This window comes from Ochotona princeps, chromosome 8, assembly GCF_030435755.1.
Source record: "Ochotona princeps isolate mOchPri1 chromosome 8, mOchPri1.hap1, whole genome shotgun sequence".
Taxonomy (NCBI): Eukaryota; Metazoa; Chordata; class Mammalia; order Lagomorpha; family Ochotonidae; genus Ochotona; species Ochotona princeps.
Genome location: NC_080839.1, coordinates 15,877,996 through 15,898,203, shown reverse-complemented (window position 1 = coordinate 15,898,203; position 20,208 = coordinate 15,877,996). Strand labels below are relative to the sequence as shown.

Here is a 20,208-nt window from a genome sequence, read left to right as displayed (position 1 = left end):
TCTGACGAGAAGACTTAAGTGACCCGCTAATTGGCTCTTAATCAATCTTGATTAGTCCAGCTAATTGGCTCTTAATCAATCTTGATTAGTCCAATCAACTGAAGTGATTGGACTCAGGCTTCGGTGCTGGTGAAAGCGGGTTTTGGACTCAGGCTTCGGTGCTGGTGAAAGTGGGTCTGTTTCTGGCTCGCCGTGGCTGCTGAGGTGTGTCCTTTCAGAGGCCCAACTGGAAGCCCTCCACTGTATCCTCAGCAGCATCCTTATTTTTGGTGTGTCAGTAACTCCAGCTTCATACTTCCCACAAAGAGGGTCAGTCCAAGTGCTCAGACTTGCAGCCACTGTACTACCAAATGGAAGGACTCTTCAAGGACAAAGTGGCTCCAAATGACTGAGTTCGTGTCACTGCACTTCCCCCTTCCCTTGGATCTGGTGTTCTCTCTCACTGCCTGAGTAGCCGAGCCTTTAGTTCTTTCTGATCCTTACCCATTCGGTTTAGCTCCTCTGGTTATTTTTGGCAGAAGGGATTCTTAAGAATAACTTATTCTATAATCATCCTCGTTATTTTTTTTTTTGAAGAACATGCCTCCTAGCTCTGTTCCATAAAAAGCCTAGAAGCAGAGACACTGAAGTAGCAATTGGCATCATGGACACCAAACTTTGGTTGCTGAACAGCATTTCCAATAGAAGAAACTAGCGGTTCTTCAGTAAATGGTTGATTTTATGTCTTATACTGGGAATATACAAAGCATACTAGGATACATCACATTGGAAAGCACTAGCGTACTCAAAGACTAGTAACGTTCTGTTAAAAGGAGATAGAAACTAGCCTGAAATATTCCCCACTAACTAAAGTATCTCAGTATCAAACACAACAATGGCAAGGACTGTAACGCATTAAATAAAAACCCATGATTCTGGGCCCAGCACAATGGGTCAGTGGCTAAATCCTCACCTTGCAAGCTCCAGGATCCCATATGCCTGCCAGTTCGTATGCTGGCTGCTCCACTTCTCATCCAGCTCCCTGCCTGTGGTCCAGAAAAGCAGAAGAGGATGGCCCAAAGCCTTGGGACCCTGCACTCACACGGGAGACCTGGAAGAAACTCCTGGTTCCTGGTCTTGGATTGGCTCAGCTCTGGCTGGTTCAGGCCATTTGGGGAATGAACCAGCGGAAGGAAGATCTTTCTGTCTCTCCTCTCCATAAATCTGATCTGCCTTTCAAACAAAAATTAAACAAATCTTTAAAAAAAAAAAAAAAGACAAGACTCCAGGGGCCCAGTGCGGTGGCCTAGCGGCTAAAGTCCTTGCCTTGAACTTGCCGGGATCCCATATGGGTGCTAGTTCTAATCCTGGCAGCTCTACTTCCCATCAAGCTCCCTGCTTGTTTGTGGCCTGGGAAAGCAGTCAAGGACGGCCCAAAGCCTTGGAACCCTGCATCCACGAGAGAGACCTGAAGAAGTTCCTGGCTCCTGGCTTCAGATTGGCACAGCACCGGCCGTTGCAGTCATTTGGGGAGTGAATCATCAGACGGAAGATCTTCCTCTCTGTGTATGACTTTGAAATAAAATAAATCTTAAAAGAAAAAAAGATTCTAAAAGAATGTCAGGGTAGGGTGGGAGTGAGATTTAGAGAATGTTTTGACACCATGGAAGTCAACAATTCCTTGTTCTAAATATTGATGATTATTGAAAAAAAAATTAAACACGTATCCTTCCTTTTCAATACCAACTATATGTTCAGATACTAAAACAGTCCCAGTTAGTGGAGAGATCTTTACTGCCATTGAACAAACAATAGAACTGCAAACTGACCATTCAGAAAACCCTCTCAGAATAGCTCAGAAATGGGACACCAAATAAATGCCAAAGCATCTAAGAGTAATGAGGAGAGGCTAGCGCCATGGCTCAATAGGCTAATCCTCCATTTCCAAGTGCCAATATCCCGTATAGGTGCCAGTTGGTGTCCCAGCTGCTCCACTTCCCATCCAGTTCCCTACTTGTGGCCTGGGAAAGCAGCAGAGAATGGCCCAAAACCTTAGGACCCCACACCTGCATAGGAGACCTACAGGAAGCTCCAGGCTTTAAATCAGTTCAGCTCTAGCCAATGCAGTTATTTGGGGAGTGAAAGACTAGATGGGAAGATCTTTCTGTCTTTCCTTCTCTCCATAAATCTGCCTTTCAAATATAAATAAATATTTTTTTAAGTAACAGGGAATTATATATTCACAAGACACCAAAGTATCATACCCCTCAGATGACCTTCTAGCAATGTTAAGAGGAAAATTCCTCAGGACAATTAAATCCAGTAGCATTTACTTGGGCAAAGCAAAACAAAAATGATGTGCAAATCAAGCAACCTAAAGAACCACAGTAGGCTCTGCTAACTCGGAGGACACTGTGACCAACCAGCACTTATAGAAAAATGAGGGGAAGTAAACTCTGAAAACCTCTTAACTGGCTACAGTTTAGTCCATCAACCAATCAGCTGCTTACATCTTACCTAGTGACACTGCTTACATGGCACAGTGGGAAATGTCTGTTCCACAGACCAAGACTACTAAATCATTAGGTTTGATTTTTTTTTTCCAGGCATCTGCAGGCGGGACTCAAAATTTTATAAGTTTACGGCAGGTTCACTTTTTTTTTTAAAAAGATTTTATTATTATTGGAAAGCCGGATATACAGAGAGGACGAGAGACAGAGAGGAAGATCTTCCATCTGATGTTTCACTCCCCAAGTGAGCCGCAACGGGCCGGTACGCGCCAGTCCGATGCCGGGAACCTGGAACCTCTTCCGGGTCTCCCACGCGGGTGCAGGCTCCCAAAGCTTTGGGCCATCCTCAACTGCTTTCCCAGGCCACAAGCAGGGAGCTGGATGGGAAGTGGAGCTGCTGGGATTAGAACTGGCGCCCATATGGGATCCCGGGGCTTTCATGGCGAGGACTTTAGCCACTAGGCCACGCCGCCGGGCCCCACGGCAGGTTCACTTTTAAGTTAGTAAGTTTGTATGGCCCGTAAATGATGTTATAAATAGCCAACGGCCTATGGCAGGAAAGAAAGTCTCCACTACTGGCTTACAGCCCAACTACTGAAGTAGTGACAAGGCCCCCTGCAACCAACCAAAGCTGTTATTTTGATCAAATGCCATAGCTTGTTTCCTTGGGCCCAGTGCAGGGCACCCAGTGCGAATCCTAGGTGTCTCACTCGAATCGTTCAACAGAGGCAAAGGGGAAAACAACACAGATCTGTCACTACCTCCACCAAAGTTAATGCTATCAAAAGAGAAAGCCAGATATTACAGGCCTCCTGCTATGATCCACTACCAAATACATAGATTATCTGCCAGGTATTCCTGACACAACTCTTTAACCTGGATTTAATAAAGTTTACACCTAAATTCCACTTCATAGAAAATGCTAGCAACATTTATAATTAGAGTACCTGCTATGATGTTTGTGTGCTCCTTGAACTTTGTGCGTTGAAAGCCCAACCTCAAGAGATGGTATAAAGAAGTAGGATTCTTTTTTGGGGCGGAGGATGGGAAGCCGCAGATATTAGGTTCCTTAGGATTTGCAGACCATCACTCCCTCCTCTGAGAAACTTCAGAACCTGAAAATTCCTATATTGTTCTTATTTTCCTACTATATGAGTATTTGTTCATGTCAGTCTCTCCCGGTATATTCTGTACTTGAGGTCATCATCCGAAGCCATATTTTTGTAAACCTGTTTCTAATCCACAACACAGCAAGCTGCCTCAATAAATACTTGCCTTATGAACTAAGTAAATGCTCCCCTTTTCATGTTCTTTCCTTTTGCAACAGTATCCTGTAATCAGACTAACTTCCTCAGCACCATGGAAGGTACCATTCTACCCAAAGGCTCAATCAGAAAAGTCCCTAAGTAGGACAAGCAGTTTTCCAGTAAATCTCGAGTCTAGGCATCTTTCTAGCACAATCTCACATCCTCCTTGTTAGGATCTGCTAGACAGCTGGAGTACAGACAGCTAATTTCAAACACTTGCTAAAACTGGGAACAAATCAGTAACTCAAAACGGTCTGGAGGAATTTTACTGCCATGTATTCTACTAGCCTGGCACCAAATTTTGTTAGTGCCTCACACAGGACATATCAAAATGACAAAACTACACCCTGTAAATAATCAGGGCCTTGTATTGCAACATAGAGGGAAAAGCCTCCAGCTGTGATGCTGGCTCCTATAAATAACCAACTTCTATTAACAACTGCCAGTGGGGTTTTCTGCATGCTCGAACCCCACTTGGCACAGGCAGTATGCACCTCCACATAACCTCTCCCCACTGCCCGCGGGGCTAAAGTCTCACTTCTGGCCCACTGTCTGGACAGGCTATAATCCTACCTCAAATTCCAGCATGCTGCCCTTTCTTCAAATGAAAGTCTTTATTGACTTAACCAGTTGTCTTTGCACCTTCAAACCCTAAAACCCAAGACCTAATACTCCTGATTCCTACCCCTAAAATTGCCAAAGGTTTTCTTTTCTTCTTCTTCTTTTTTTTTTTTTTTTTTTTTTTTTTTTTTTTTTTTTTGGTTAGTTTCTTTGAAGCAGAGCAAGCACCGATCTGCTAGTTCACACGCAAATATCTGTAACACCTGGGGCTGGGTCAGTCCAAAGGTGAATTCAATCCAGGTCGCCCACCTGGATGGCAGGGAACCATCAGAGCCATCACCTGCTGCCTCCAGGGTGCACATTAGCAGGAAGCAGGGATTAGGACAGTGCCGGCACTGAAACCCAGGCACGTATATGAGGCGGCTTCCTAAAGCAACATTTTTAACTGCTAAGCCGAAGCACTACCCATCACAGGCCCAGTCTGGTCTTAATGAGAGTGGAACAGGGTTCCCTACTAAGATGTTTCCATCAAACTTATCAGATGTCTGAGGCAAAGATTTTACTCTATAAAGCTTCCTTACACAGCTAATGTTTCTTCAGAGAATTTCTTGAAACACTGCATCTAAAGACTATGGTCCCAAAGCTTACTTAACCTTTTCTGGTACTCATCACCATTCAGTAGTAATACGTCGCCTATGCCGCATTTTGTAGCAGAGCTCTGGGAACACCACCCATCGCATGCCTAACTGGCTTGCCTTGACCTGTCGTCACCAAGGTCTAATGTTGCCACATTTGACAATCACCATGGTGTGGCACAGCTGCCCCTGCTATGCCAGGACTAGTACCTACACATCCACATCTCACAGATCATCCTATAAACTTACCCAGTCCAAGAGCTCTTAGCTTCTTTCTCCCAGTTAAAAAAAAAATAATAATAATAAAGAAAATAAAGAAATGCCACCTGTCTGCTTATTAATGTATGGCTCCCAATCTGTGCATCAGTAGCTGTACGGGAAAAAAAACAAAACAAAACAAAACAAAAAAACAGTACTTCCTATCCCTGCATTATTGGCACTTTTTGGAATTACAAACTCAATGCTACATAACTGGGGCACAAGGTCTAAGAGAAAGCCTAGCACTTGGACAAAACGAAGCATAAAGCAAAGACACACCTGTGAAAACTTCAAACAAGATATCATCAGCAACTCAAGGGATAGCTTGGGGTACCAAGGAGAACCTCAGGAAAATCTTGGGTGGACTATCTCTAGCACCAAAGTGGATCACCAAACAACACAACTGCTCAACAGCCACGAATCCAAAGGCAGTGGGTGGAAACCTGACAGCACAGGGTGAAACAGTTTCTGATCCTCCCAGCCTGGGGGGAGGACACCTCAACCTGTGAACTTCTGTGACTTCTCATATATGTGGTTATCCATCCAGACTTGATCTCAAAATGCTTATCTTGGTAGCTAAATATCAAGCCCTTGACATTTATAATCCCCTTTTGGGAGGCAGCATAAATGGCACGATCAGTTATGTGTGTGGGCCTTGGAGTAAAGCTACTAGAGCATCTTTCTGCATTTACAAACTGTACAAACCTGAAGAATTTCTTACTCTTCACCTCAGTTCCATCCCCAGAAAATGGGGCCAAAAACACGACCTATTTCATAGGGCTGGTCATCCCCACAGAGCACTGAGCTCCACCCCTGGCTCCATGCACTTAGGCCAGCCGTGGTGGCGGCGAGGGCTCACTATGTACTCTGTAACCTGATTACTCAGGAGCAGAACGGCGCATCAACATCACCTGAAGTGTGTTAAAAAGCTGGGCTCTACACTTGCTGAACCCAAGCTGAGGTTTGGAAGAGCTCTGATGACGAGCATACACACTGAGGTTAGAGGAACACCACTCTACACCAGATATATGCACCTCTGTTGATTTTGTTCATTAAAAGTCCTCGAGGAGTGGGCACTCAACACGTTAGCTCCATTGGGCAGTTCAATTTTGTTCTTTAGTTTAAAAGAAGAGTGCTTAACTGAGACACAAAGTGTTTACCATCACTATTACTGTAGAATACTATGCAGTGGTACATAAGTATATGTGTATATTCTAGATGCTTGTAGAAGTGGTTTGGTATCTGTGTGTGTCTGTGGTAGAGACAGATGATCACTGTTTGGCATTAGTTTTGGCATTTATAAATTAAGATGATTCTAGAGAAACAATCTCACTACTGTTTAACCTCTAGTGTGTGCTGCAATTTTTGAACAGTAACTGTTTAAGTTATGTTAGTTTACCCTTCCAGTAGAGTGACCTACCTGGAAAAGCAAATGAACACCACAAAACAGCACTGGTAAATATGACTGCTTTTGAAAATTATCTGTCAGAGCTGAATATGAAAGACAGCTGATTTAAAAGATTTTTGTTAATTTGAAGGACATATAACTCAAGTGAAGGAGAGATCCTCCATTCATTGGTTCACTGTCTAAACGGTTGCAAAGGCCTGGCTGAAGCTAACGGCCTGAACCTCCATTCAGGTTCTCCAACGGAAGTGACAGGGGCCCAAGCACCTTAGGCTATAAATGTTGCCTTCCAAAGGGCAATTACTAGATCCCTGGGTCTCTAACATGTGCTCATTCAGGATGCTAGCGCTACAGACCACGGCTGAATCCGATGTGCCACAACCCCAGCCCCAAGATCACTTACCAAGTAAACAACTTTATTATTATTACTTTCCAACCAGGGCATGTATAGGTGTCATGAATCTTCTTGAACCAACAGGCAAACGAATCACTACAGATGTCAGAATTCAAAACCTGATTGAGGAGGTCTGGGACAGGGCCCGAGGTTTCTAACAAGCTCCCAGGTGATGTCGATGCTGCGGACTTGCACCTGAGTGGCATATTTAGCCCAAACTTCCACGAGAAACTAAAACCGAGTTTTCTAACCTCCAATCACCCTATGAGGACACTGCCACCATTTCTGCACGCACCAGAAGCCTAAGGCACGGACAAGTTAACTTTCCCAAGCTCACAGCACTGTCTTCTGACACTATCTCCACTAACGGGCAGCTGGGTCCCGGGCTATCCCCAGCAGCGTCTTTGTGGGCCGGGTTCCCCCTCTGACGAACGTGTCTCTGGGGTCGGAGTAAGGATGTGTGGCAGGACAGGAGAAAGTAGTGACCCGTGCAAGCAGCGCGCAGTGGGCGCGGCGCTCGAGCACAGGGCGCCCCGCAGGCCGGCTCGAGGGGGGCGGCCCAGCCCGGGCACAGGTTCCGGGCCGCACGGACCATCGCGGAGACGGGGTGCCAGGCCAGGACTGCGTCGCCCTGAGCCCAGTTCTCGGCGCCCCAGAGAAAAGGCCCATGCACCAAAGGCTGTCTCCCCGACAGCCGACACCCCTCGGTCCAAACGGGAGGCCCCGGAAATGGGGGCCGGGCGGCCGTGGGGGGATCAACTCCTCGGTGTCTCCCACGCCAGTCCACCCACTTCTCTGCCGCCGCCGTTGCCCTTACCAGCTCTTTGGGCGGCTTCTCCTGGGTTTTGCCAAACAGCCCCATGGCGAACGGAACTCGTCCTGCGCCTTCCGGCGTGCCGCTCCCCGTGCCCAGGCAGGTCCCGGGCAGCCGCTGGGGCGGGGCCGGCCGGGAGCGAAGCCCGGAACGCGGGAGCGGCGGGTGCGGTGCGCGTGCGCAGCACGGGAGGGAGGGGGCAGCGGATGGCTTGTTGGGTCAGAGTGACGCCACTACGCATGCTCGGGGAGGACCTGGAAATACGGAAATCTTTACTATTCTACGAGACGCTGATTGACTGACTGCGCTTGGCTGGTTACAGCTGAACCTGATCGTGTCATAAGCCCGTATGTGGCTACACCAGAAGTCTGTCTCCTCCACTCACGTTCCAAAAGCTTCCCGTTTGTATCCTGTAGGCATAACACAGGCAACAAGCTAGACAACCTCGTCCACCACACCTGTGCCCCACTTCTCTTTGGCACCACCGTCCCCTAGTAACTAAAACCTGGGCGTCATCTACCTTCTCCCTCCTAAATGACCGGTCTAAACTTTTCAATAGGTCTAAACTTGTCGGCCCTTTCCCCTTCCCACCTGTGGGAGCTTTGGTTCAGGCCATGGTCCCTTCCACCATGGGTGGTTGCACCTGCTATTTGTCCAAAGGTGGATTGGCCTACCTTGAGCACTGTCTGTGGCCTTAACCAAATTCGGAAAGGAACGTGACTCGAGGACTAGATCCGTTGTTGCTGGGGCTGTGTCGGTGTGAACCTTAGACTGCCGTGACCTCTTCGAATGGTGTGAAGAGACCCTCCGATTATTGCTACCAGACCGTACTGCTGCTGCCACTTCTGGTAGCAAGGCAAAGTGATGCACTCTGAAAACTTAAGCAATTTTAAGATAGGTATTTTCTTTTTAGTGACATATCGTAACTGCACTTATTTGTAGAATCCAGTATGACACGTGAAACCATACATGTAGATCATAATCATATAAGGGTAATTACATAGCTCTCACCTCAGACATTTATCATTTCTTTGTCTTGGAAGCATTCAGAGCAAGCCCTTGATCCTCCTTTCAGAAATAAAACTAATTTTTTTCAGCTCTGGTTATCCTACACTGTTACACAACCATCAGAAGTCCTATGCTATTCGAAGTTAATCCTCACGGATCAGCGATGTGGCACAGCACATTAATTCACCACTTGAATCACTGGCAGGCTAGGTGGGCACCTGTTAGAGTCCTGGCTACTCCACTTCCAATCCCACTGCATGTGAATGTGCATGGAAAAGCAGTAGAAAGTAACCCAAGTCCTTCTGCCCCTGTACCCACACGGGGGACCTGAAAGAAGCTCCTGGCTTCGGCCTAGCACAGTCCTGGCTGCTGCAGCCAATTGAGGAGTGAACCAGCAGACAGAAGCTCTCTTTACTCTCCTCTTTTTCAGTAAATCTACCTTTCATATGAATAAATCTCTTTTTAAAAATAAGTTATTCGTGAGGTGAAAGCACTGGCTCAATAGGCTGATCCTCTGCCTTGCAGTGCCAGCATCCCAACTAGGTGCCAATTCTAGCCCAGGCTGCTTCATTTCTGATCCAGCTCCCTGCTGATGGCCTGAGAAGGCAGCAGAAGATGGCCAAGGTCCTTGGGCACCTACACCCATATGGGAGGCTAGGAAGCAGCTGCTGGCTACAGATCGGCTCAGCTCTGGCCATTGCACTCATTGGGGGAGTGAACCAGCAGATGCAAGATCTCTCTGTGTGTCTTTGTAAATCTTTCAAATAAAAACAAATAAATCTTTTTTAAAAAGTATTCCTCCCAACATATCTGTGTACCTACTAACCATCCTCTCTCCATCCTGTTTACCTTCATACTCTTCCAGAGCTCTGCAACCACTCAATAGTATACTCTTGCTTCTAAAAGATTTTTTTAAAGCAAAGTGACAGTGACAGACACACAAAGAGAGAGAATGATTGATTTTTCATCTCTGGTTCACTGCCCAAATAGCCCCTGTGGCTGGGGCTGGTCCAAGCTGAAACCAACATCCTGGAATTCCAGCCAGATCTGCCATGTGCATGGTATAGGCCCAAGCCTTTGGGCCATCTTCCAGGGCCTTTGGAGATATGTTAGTGGGGAGATGAATTAAAAGTAGAGCACCTGTGGCTCAAACATGGGATGCTGGCACTGCAGTTAACAACTTAACCCAATGCACCATGTTGCCAACTCCTACAAGATCAATGTTTTGATATCCACATAAGAGAACATGTGGTATTTGTCTTTGCATACCTGCCTTACTTCACTTAACACAATATTCTTCAGTTCCATTCATGTTGCTTCAAATTCCAGCATTTCCTTCTTTTTTATTCCATTGTGTATGTATACACCCCCTTTTTTTTCATTTGTCCATCAATGGGCTTCTTTTACATCTTGGTTGTTGTGAATATTTCTGTAATAAATGTGGGCATTCAGATGTTTCTTCAACAACTGGTTTCATTTCCCTGGGATATATATATACCAATGTGGGATTGCTGCATCATTTGACAATCCTATTTCTACTTTATGTTTCATTAATTAATTAATTAATTTTGACAGAATTAGAGAGAGGGAGAAACAGGGAGAGATCTCCTATCTAATGGCTTACTCTGCAGATGGCCACAATGGCTGGCACTGGGCCAGGCCAAAGCTAGAAGCCAGGAGCTTCTTCCTGATCTTCCGTGTGAGTGGCAGGAGCTCAAATACTTGAGTCATCTTCCACTGCCTTCCCAGGACATTAGCAGAAACGTAGGAATACTGTCCTGCTCTCCCACATGGGTGGCAGGAGCCCATATACTTGGGCTGCTGCTTTCCCAGGTGCATTAGCAGGAAGCTAGATTGGAAGTACAGCATCTATTCTTGCTTTTAAAGATTTGTTTATTTATTTGAAATAAATGGAGAGGAGGGAGAGAGAGACACACAAAGAGAAAGAGAAAGATCTTCCATCTGGTGGTTTACTCCCAAAATGGCTACAGCAGCTGGAGTTGGGCCAGTCTGAAGCCACACACCAGGAGCTTCTTCCAGGTCTCTTACTGGAGCCATCCTCCACTGCTTTCACTGGCCATAAGAAGGAAGCTGGATTGGAAGTAGAGCAGCCAGAACTCAAGTCGGTGATCATATGGGATGCCAACATTGCAGGCAGCAGCTTAACATGCTACATCATAGCACCAGCTCCTATTTCTGTTTTCTCAAGGCACATCTGTGTTATTTTCCATAATGGTTGTATTAATTTACATTCCACCAATTGTGTAGGAGAATTCTCTTTCTTTACATTCTTTCCAGAATTTGTTACTTTTGTTTTTTTTTTTTTTCATAATGGTCATTCCAGTGGAGGTAAACAAGAATCTTATTGTGGTTTTCACTTGCTTTTCGCTAATGATTAGTGATGCTGAAAATTTTTCATATACATAGCTTCCTATAAATCCTTTTTGAGAAGTGTCTATATCAGATCATCTACCCATTTTTAAAATACTTGTGCTTTTTGCCATTGAGTTGTTTGAGTTCCCTTATACATCCTGGGCATTAAAGCTTGGTGAAATGAATAGCTTGCAAATATTTTCTCCTATTCTGTAGGTTGTCTCTTAAGTCTGTTCATTGCTTCTTTTGCTTCTTTTTTTTAAAGACTTATTTAGGAAAGGTGGATATACAGAGAGAAGGAGAGACAGAGAGGAAGATCTTCCATCTGATGGTTCACTCCCCAAGTGAGCCGCAACAACTGGAGCTGAACCAATCCGAAGCCAGGAGCTCTTCAGGGTGCAGGGTCCCAAGGCTTTGGGCTGTCCTTGACTGCTTTCCCAGGCCACAAGCAGGGAGATGGATGGGAAGCAGGGCCGCCGGGATTAGAGCCGGCGACCATATGGGATTCCGGTGCGTGCAAGGCGAGGACTTCAACCACTACGCTATCACGCCAGGCCCCTCTTTTGCTTCTTAAATAGGTTTTTAATTTAATGAAGTATCATTGATCAATTTTTGCTTTTGCCTGTTCTTTTCAAATCCTATTTTTTAAAAAAATCTCTGTCAAGATCAATACCCTGAAGCATTTTTCCAATGTTGTCTTCCAGTAAATTCATAGTAACATTGAAGTCTGTTCATTTTGAGTTGATTTTTTTAATATGATGAGATAAGGTATAGCTTCCGTGGCAATTTTATAAGATGTGAAACATACATTTATCTTATGATGCAGTCATTCCACTTCTGGCTATATATCCTAAAGGGAGAAAACTGTATCGCTTGCACATATTTACTTGAACTTCATTTCTAATAGCCCCAAACTGGAAATAATTCCAATACCCATAACAGGTGAATAAACCAGTTGTGGTACATCCAGCCAGTGGAAATCTACTCTGCAACTAAAAAGAACAAAGCATTGATATCTGCAACAGCATGGATGAATCTCATACTAATTATACTGAGTGAAAAATGTAAGGAACAAAAGAGCATTTAGTATACGATTCCATTTATACAATATTTTAGAAAGTGAAACTTAATCTATAGTGACAAAAAGGATATCAGTTGTCGCTCAGGGTTGGCAAAAGGAATCAGAAAAAGGCAGGAAGGGGGATTAAAAAGAAACACAAGGAAATCATGGGAATGAAGGATGTAATTGTGATTGTAATGGTTTCACTAATGGAAACTCACAATGACAAATTTGTGAAATTATACACTATGTGCAGTTTATGTAAGTCACACTTCAATGTAAGATTATTTTTTTTAAATAGCAATACACTCTCAGCATGAAAAGCAAAACCTCCACTTCCACTTTCTCAGGGCTTCATAGGTTTCACATTAGGTGAGATCTTTTCTTTAAAAAATTTTACATTTTTTATTAGTTGGGATTATACTATAAACCCTTTATCCTCTTCTCAAAAATTATCCTTGAAGAGCCAGAAATTAGATAATGGATAAATAGACAGCTAGATAGCATATCCTATGGTTTGTTCCTCAAATGCCCTTTTAAAAACTATTATTTAGGGCAGTGCGGTGAAATAGCAAGTTAACCTCTACCTGCAGCACTGGCATCCCATATTGCCGCTGCCTCAGTTCGCAGCCACTCCACTTGTGATCCACCTCTCTGCTTATGTCCGTGGAAGGCAACAGAGGATGGCCCAAGTCCTTGGGCCCATTTACCCACATGGGAGATGCAGAAAACGCTTCTGGACCAGCCCAACTCCAGCCATTGTGATCATTTGGTGAGTGAACCAGCAGATGGATGGTCTCTTGCTGTCTCTCCTTCTCTCTGTAACTGTGCCTTGCCAATAACAGTTATTATTATTTAAGGCACAGAGGCAGAAGACAGATAGATATACCATCCTGTAGTTTACTTCCAAATGTCTGCAACATGTGAAGCTGGACCCAAGAGCTAGGAACTCACTCTAAGTCGCTCAATTGGATAGCTGAGACCCCACTATCTGAGTCATCACTGTTGTCTCCGAGGTTCTGCATTGGCAGGAAGCTAGAATGAGAAGAGGAGCAGAGACTCAATCCCAGACATTCTGATATGAAATACATGCATTGTAACATGGCCAGCTGTCTGCCCAGAAACTTGCAAATAATTTCCTATATGGATTTTCAATACTGTCAATCTCTATAGTTGCAGGATCCCAAAGCAGAAATGCAACATAGTTATGCCATCATTTTTCTCATTTTTCCCAAGAAAATAATGCTGCAAGTATGGACTATTAAAATTTTGAAACATACTGCCAACACAGAGGTTATACCATTTGTGTATTACAGTTTGTTAAAGTGCTGAATTTCATAAGTTCTTGTTCAAAATGAATATTATCAAGGCATCTAGCAATGTGGCATATCAGGTTAAGCTACTATGACACAGGCATATATTATGGGCAATGGTTTAAGACATGGCTGCTCCACTTCTAACCTCACTCCCCACTAATGCACCCACGAAATCAGGGAAAAATGGCCTAAGTACTTGGGCCCCTGCACCCATGTGGGAGACTTGGAAGACTCTCTAGGTTCCTGGCTTCTCCCTGGTACAACCCTGAATGTTCTGGCCATCTGAGGAGTCAACCAGCAAATGGAAGTTCTCCCCTTCTGTCTCTTCTTTCTCCGCAGCTCTGCCTTTCAAATAAATAAAAAAATAAGTCTTTTTCAAAAAAATGAATGAACTTATCCAGTCCATGTAAAAGTACCTAGTAAACACCTCCTACACAGAACAATCTCAGGGCTGGAGTGGTGGTGTGGAATGCTAGTCTTCTGATTGAGGCACTGCCATCCCACATGGACTCTATTCTAGTCCTGACTTCTCCACTTTAAAAAAGAGTTATTAATTTTTATTAGAAACACAGATTTACACATAGAATGAGAGACAGAAAGATCTTCCATCTGCTAGTTCACTCCCCAAGTGGCTGCAAAGACTGGAATTGATCTGATATGAAGCCAGGAGTCAGGAACTTCTTTCAGGTCTCCCACGTGAGTGCAGAATCTAAAGGCCTTGGGTCATCCTCAATTGCTTTCCCAGGCCACAAGCAGGGATCTGGATGGGAAGTGGAGCAGTGGGACACGAATTGGAACCCATATGAGATACTGGCACATGGAAGGTGAGGATTTAGCAATTAGGCCATCACACCAGGCCCTGGCTGCTCCACTTCTGATCTAGCTCCCTGCTAATGGACTGGGAAAGCGGCAGAGGATGGCTCAAATCCTTGGCCCCTGCATCCACATGGGAAACCTGGAAGAAACTCTTGGTTCCTGGCTTCAGATCAGCTCATCTCTGGCTACTGCAGCTATGTGGGGAATGTACCAGCACTGATCAAAAATCTCTGTTTCTCCCTCTCTCTCAGTAACTCCAACTTTTAAGTTAAAAAAGTGCTCAGTAACTATAACATTCCACTGAACTGTAAACCCCTTATGGAAATGGACCTGATTTAAAATAAACACATTTTTTAATGAATATCCTCAATCTTAAACTTTTGCCAACCTTACAGTACAGAATGTTGTTTTAGCTTTCATTTCTCTGATTACTAGTGTCCATGAGTATCCTTTTGTTTATATTTCCTTTTTATTTAAAGATTTATTTTTATTACAAAGTTAGACATACAGAGAGGAGGAGAGACAGAGAGGAAGAGCCTCCGTCTTATGATTCACTCCCTAAGCAGCCGCAACAGCCAGAGCTGAACCAATCTGAAGCCAGGAGCTCTTCCAGGTCTCTTACTTGGGTGCAGGGTCCCAAGGCTTTGGGCCGTCCTCAACTGCTTTCCCATGCTGGAAGCAGGGAGCTGGATGGGAAGCAGGGCTGCTGGATTAGAACCAGTGCCCCCAAGGACTACATCTCAACTGCCAAGGAGACCACGAGGAATTGGAGTGCCTTTGGAGTCTGAGAACTCTGAGGTCATCCACTCCCGTTTGGATCTACCACTTGGGATGAAGAAGCCCAAATCCTTCCTCGCAGGATCCAAGGTAACCGGAACAATTGCAAGGAGCCCTGAGCAGTCCACAGAAACAGAATAACAGTCAACTTCCTTTGGGACAAGGGAGAGGAGCTTTCTCTGGTCCTTACTTAATTTCAACTTTAGATTCCCACGCTCTCTTGCAATGGCCATCAGGGTCGCTCTGGAGCCCACCCCCTCAAATGAGAATAGATAGCCAGAGAACAACAAGGAAAGCTTAGAACCAGACAGGAAACGGTCAGTGTGGACTCACACATACCTTACTAGGTAGGACACAAAGATTAGTTACTCCTCACTAAGGTATTGAAGATTTCTCTGCACACCCCTCCTAAAACTGTTTTGCTCCTCAACTGTTGACATATGACTTGTTAGAGTTATAAGCCAGTTTAGGCTATCCTAAAATCTGCCAAGTTCAGCAAAATTATGCTTCAACACTATAAACTGCTAAATACTAAAATGAAAATAGACACTAGACAGCTGAATAGTACCCTATACTCATTTTAAGGTGTATAGAAACTGACTGTATATAAACTAAAATTGAAATGTCAATGAAGTAGTCTCAGGATGTGGTTAAGAACGTGCATTTTTTAACATATTGGTTACTCAATACCATGTCAAATAATTCCATAATGTTGTAAATTGTTGTTAACGTTATGTTGTGGCTTTTAATTGATTGGGATGATATTGTGCCAGCTCTGCCTTCAGACCAGAGATGGTCTCCCCAAGAAACCGTTGAACTTATCTGGACAATAAGATGCTGTACTCTATGCTTGGTATATGCTTGCAATGAAAGAATCTTGACTGAATTTGAACTGTAATACTGCAACAAGGTGGAGGAATCCACCATGGGGGGGAGGGCATGGGGAGTCGGGGGAATCCCAGAGCCTATGAAACTGTGTTACATAATGCAATGTAATTAATAAAAAAAATAAAAGACATGGTTAAAAATGAACAAAAACAAGATAAAAGCAAATGAAAAAAATGACAAAATGGTTTTCCTGCCATTAATCATCATGTCACAACATTTCAACATGTCATACCACAGTCATTAAATAAAAAACCAAAAGTGAAAAAAAAAAAAACCTGGTGCCTATATGGTGCATTCAAAGAGAGGACTTTAGCTGCTAGGCTATTGCATTGGGCCCCCTTTTGTTTATTTTTCAACCACTGGAACTATAAGTTGCCTCTTCGTATTTTCGTGGAATCATCTCCCTCCCTGGCAGTCTTGCTTCTTCCCTTCCTTCCTTCTTTCCTCCTTTGCTTCCCTCGTCTATTTAATGTGAAGGAGCTCCTTGAAAAGTGAGATATCTGGGCAGATTTAAAGTCCCCTTTACCACACTTTTTTTTTCTTATTTGAGAATAAATTATGAGCCAATGAGTTGGCTTCTTGGTCAATAGTACTTGTCAAATTCCTGCTATATGTCAGGTGTTCTATCAACTTCAGGAAGATGACCATGAACAAAAAGAACTTCATAGAATCTAGTGAGGTCAGTAGGTATTAAACAGTAGTGACAAATAAAATAGAGAAATTTACTAAAAATGAACAAAATCCTAAGGAGAAATTGTGATCAGTGTATCTTAGTAAGCAAGTGACATATACAAAGAGACTTGAGAATGAGCTTGCACAGAGAGGGAGAGTAACCGGAACAAAAGAAACAACAGGTGCCAAAGAATCTCTGGTTTCTGGCACTTGTTCTGAAGTAGATCATGGATATTTGAGAGGTATGGAGGAAAATGTAATTTTGCACATGGCCTCTCACTGAGCCACAGGGCCCATAGATGCAGCTGGAGCCCTAGGAACCCAGCAGTGCCACAGCTCACTGCTCCGCAGCCACTGGAAGAGACTGGCTATCTTCCTCCCATACATTTTCCAGTTCTACTCTCAGAACAATGCGTGCCCTCCACTCATGTCCGAATATACCCTTGGCATTGAACACAGCAGCACTCCCTCCCTAATGTGGTGCATGGTGGCTGTGGCTGGTCCTTCCTGCATGGACCCCAGGAAGTGTGGCATGGATCCTCTCACCTGCTGGGACTCACATCTGAGGAGGTGGGAAGAACTAAGCGGGCAGGCACTAGAGTTCTTTGTTCCTGCCAAACACAGCACGTGTTTAACAGTGTCACATGCTCCTGCCATATGGTCACCCAGACATCTATTCATGAACGTTTGTAGAAGGCTTCATGTGCATCCTCCTCTTGAGCCCCGACAAATCTTACAGATTCCTTCCTTTTACTGGAGAGGTACTTCAATGCCCGCACTTTATATTCTTCCCCAAAATGAAAAATAAAAAAAAATGGAAACGGATAAAAAACAGAAGAACTGTTTCTCTTCTACTTCCTACTACGTCCTTGCTTATGTCACCAAGATATTTAATCTGAGATCTTTCTCGCTCAGGGATATCCCTGGTTTTTTATTTTTTAGGTAGATTATTAAATAAAATGTTTTAGGTAGGAAAATCACAACTCAGTTCCTGGCAGGAATTTTGGCTTCATAAAGCCAAGATACACCTTGTTACATACCACCAGATGGACAGAAATTCTAGATGTGCACCAATCTTCGGAAATTGAATTCCTTCCAGTAGCTTACATAATAATTATTTATAGTGTAGTCTTCTTTGTTCTGACCAACCTCCAGGTCCAAAGGGCACCCACCCACAGCTTGTGACCTGAGATAAGGTAAAGATAGACCTTGAATCCTCTCTTGCCACTTCTATCTTACCTCCACCAACCTCACAATGGCCTGTGTTTGTTTCTAGGACCACAGAGTGGCTTCAAACAACAGAAACTCCTCCTTTAAAAGTTCTAAACCAGGCCCGGCATGATAGCATAGAAGTTAAAGTCCTCCCCTTGAACATACCGGGATCCCATATGGGCACTGGTTCTAATCTTTGCAGCCCTGCTTCCCATCCAGCTCCCTTCTTGTGCTTGGGAAAGCAGTCAAGGACAGCCCAAAGCCTTGGAACCCTGCACTCATGTGGGAGAGCTGGAAGAGGCTCCTGGCTCCTGGCTTCGGACTGGCTCAGCTCCAGCGTTGTGACCGCTTGGGGAGCGAACCATCGGATTGAAGATCTTCCTCTCTGTCTCTCCTCCTCTGTGTATATCCACCTTTCAAATCAAAATAAATAAATCTTTTTTTAAAAAAAGTTCTAAACCACATGTCAGCTGCACCAGGCTGTTCTCTGAGACACATAGCAGAATCTTTCCTTGCCCATTCTTAGTTTCTGGTCCATCATTGGCATTCCTTGACTTACAGCTACATGGCTGTAATCTGCTTCTACAGTTACAGGGCTGTGTTCCCTTCACATGTCTTGCACCAGTCAGATTGGATTAAGGGTCCATCTAAAACCTTAGCTTCATTATTTATATCTGCAGTGACTCTACATCCAAATAAGGTCACAAACTGCTGGAGTTAATAGTTCAACATTATCTTTTCTTTTTAAAGATTTATTTTATTTTTATTACAAAGTCAGATATACAGAGAGGAGAGACAGAGAGGAAGATCTTCCGTCCAATGATTCACTCCCCAAGTGAGCCACAACGGCCAGTGTTGCACGGATCTGAAGCCGGGAACCTGGAACCTCTTCCGGGTCTCCCATGCAGATGCAGGGTCCCAAAGCTTTGGCCCGTCCTTGACTGCTTTCCAAGGCCACAAGCAGGGAGCTGGATGGGAAGTGGAGCAGCCGGGATTAGAACCGGCGCCCATATGGGATCCTGGTGTGTTCAAGGTGAGGACTTTAGCTGCTAGGCCACCACGCCAAGCCCTCAACATTATCTTTTGAGAGGCCCCATTTCAGCCTATAACTATATCTATCTATGAAACTATCTATCTATCTGTCTATCTATCTAGTAAATAAGTATACATTGTTTTTTCTCTAAAGAAAGGCATTCATACTTTAGAGGAGAAACAGTGTGATTTACATCAGGGATGGGAAGTATAATGGTTGCCTGAAACCTTGGACAGTAAGTGGGGCTGAGCATTTGGTGCAGCAATTAAGATGCTGCCTGGTATGCTTGCATGCTATACTGGAGTGCTAGGTTCACTGACAGTGTGCACTATAGGAGACAGCAGGTGGCAGCTCAAGCGTTTGGGTCCCTACCATGTGGGAGACCTGCATTGCTATTCCAGCTCCTGGCTTCAGCTTGGCACAGTACTGTCTGTTACAGATATTTGGGGAGTGAACAAGTGAATGGGAAATAAGCCTTCCCTGATTTCTTCATAGGAGAGACAAAGCCTAAAGTTTTTTTTGTTGTTGTTGTTGCTGTTTTTTTTTTTTTTTTAGTTTTTATTTTATTTTACTGTTATATATGTATATTTTAATTGTATGATACAGTTCCATAGGCTCTGGGATTTCCTTTACCCCCTCCCCAAAATCCCTCCTCCACACTGATGTCCCCTAAATTATCACATATATTTCCCCTATATATCATAAGCAGTCATAAGGCTATCATTCTGTTATTTAAGTGAATCCTGACATTGTGGGTACAATGATGGCAAGACAGAGTCCAGCATCCTGTTGTCAAGTTATATTTAACAGTTTCATTGGGGGGGGTCCACCTTTAATTTGGAAATAGAGATGCATACTGCATTTTTTTTTTAAAGATTTATTCATTTTATTACAGCCAGATATATACAGAGGAGAGACAGAGAGGAAGATCTTCCGTCCGATGATTCACTCCCCAAGTGAGCCGCAACGGGCCGATGCGCGCCGATCCGAAGCCGGGAACCTGGAACCTCTTCCGGGTCTCCCACGCGGGTGCAGTGTCCCAATGCATTGGGCCGTCCTCAACTGCTTTCCCAGGCCACAAGCAGGGAGCTGGATGGGAAGTGGAGCTGCCGGGATTAGAACCGGCGCCCATATGGGATCCCGGGGCTTTCAAGGCGAGGACTTTAGCCGCTAGGCCACGCCGCCGGGCC

General features: G+C 44.4%; 1 protein-coding gene across 1 annotated transcript in view; it reads right to left on the bottom strand.

Moving 5' to 3' along the window:
- Positions 1-8,030, bottom strand: part of CHMP3 (charged multivesicular body protein 3) — a 62,330-nt gene extending 54,300 nt beyond the window's left edge. Inside the window, exon 1 of the mRNA XM_004590731.3 lies at positions 7,867-8,030. Within this exon, the coding sequence (XP_004590788.1) occupies positions 7,867-7,911 (45 nt within the window). The 5' untranslated portion in view covers positions 7,912-8,030. The remainder of the gene's footprint in view (positions 1-7,866) is intronic.
- Between the last annotated feature and the right edge of the window lie 12,178 nt (positions 8,031-20,208).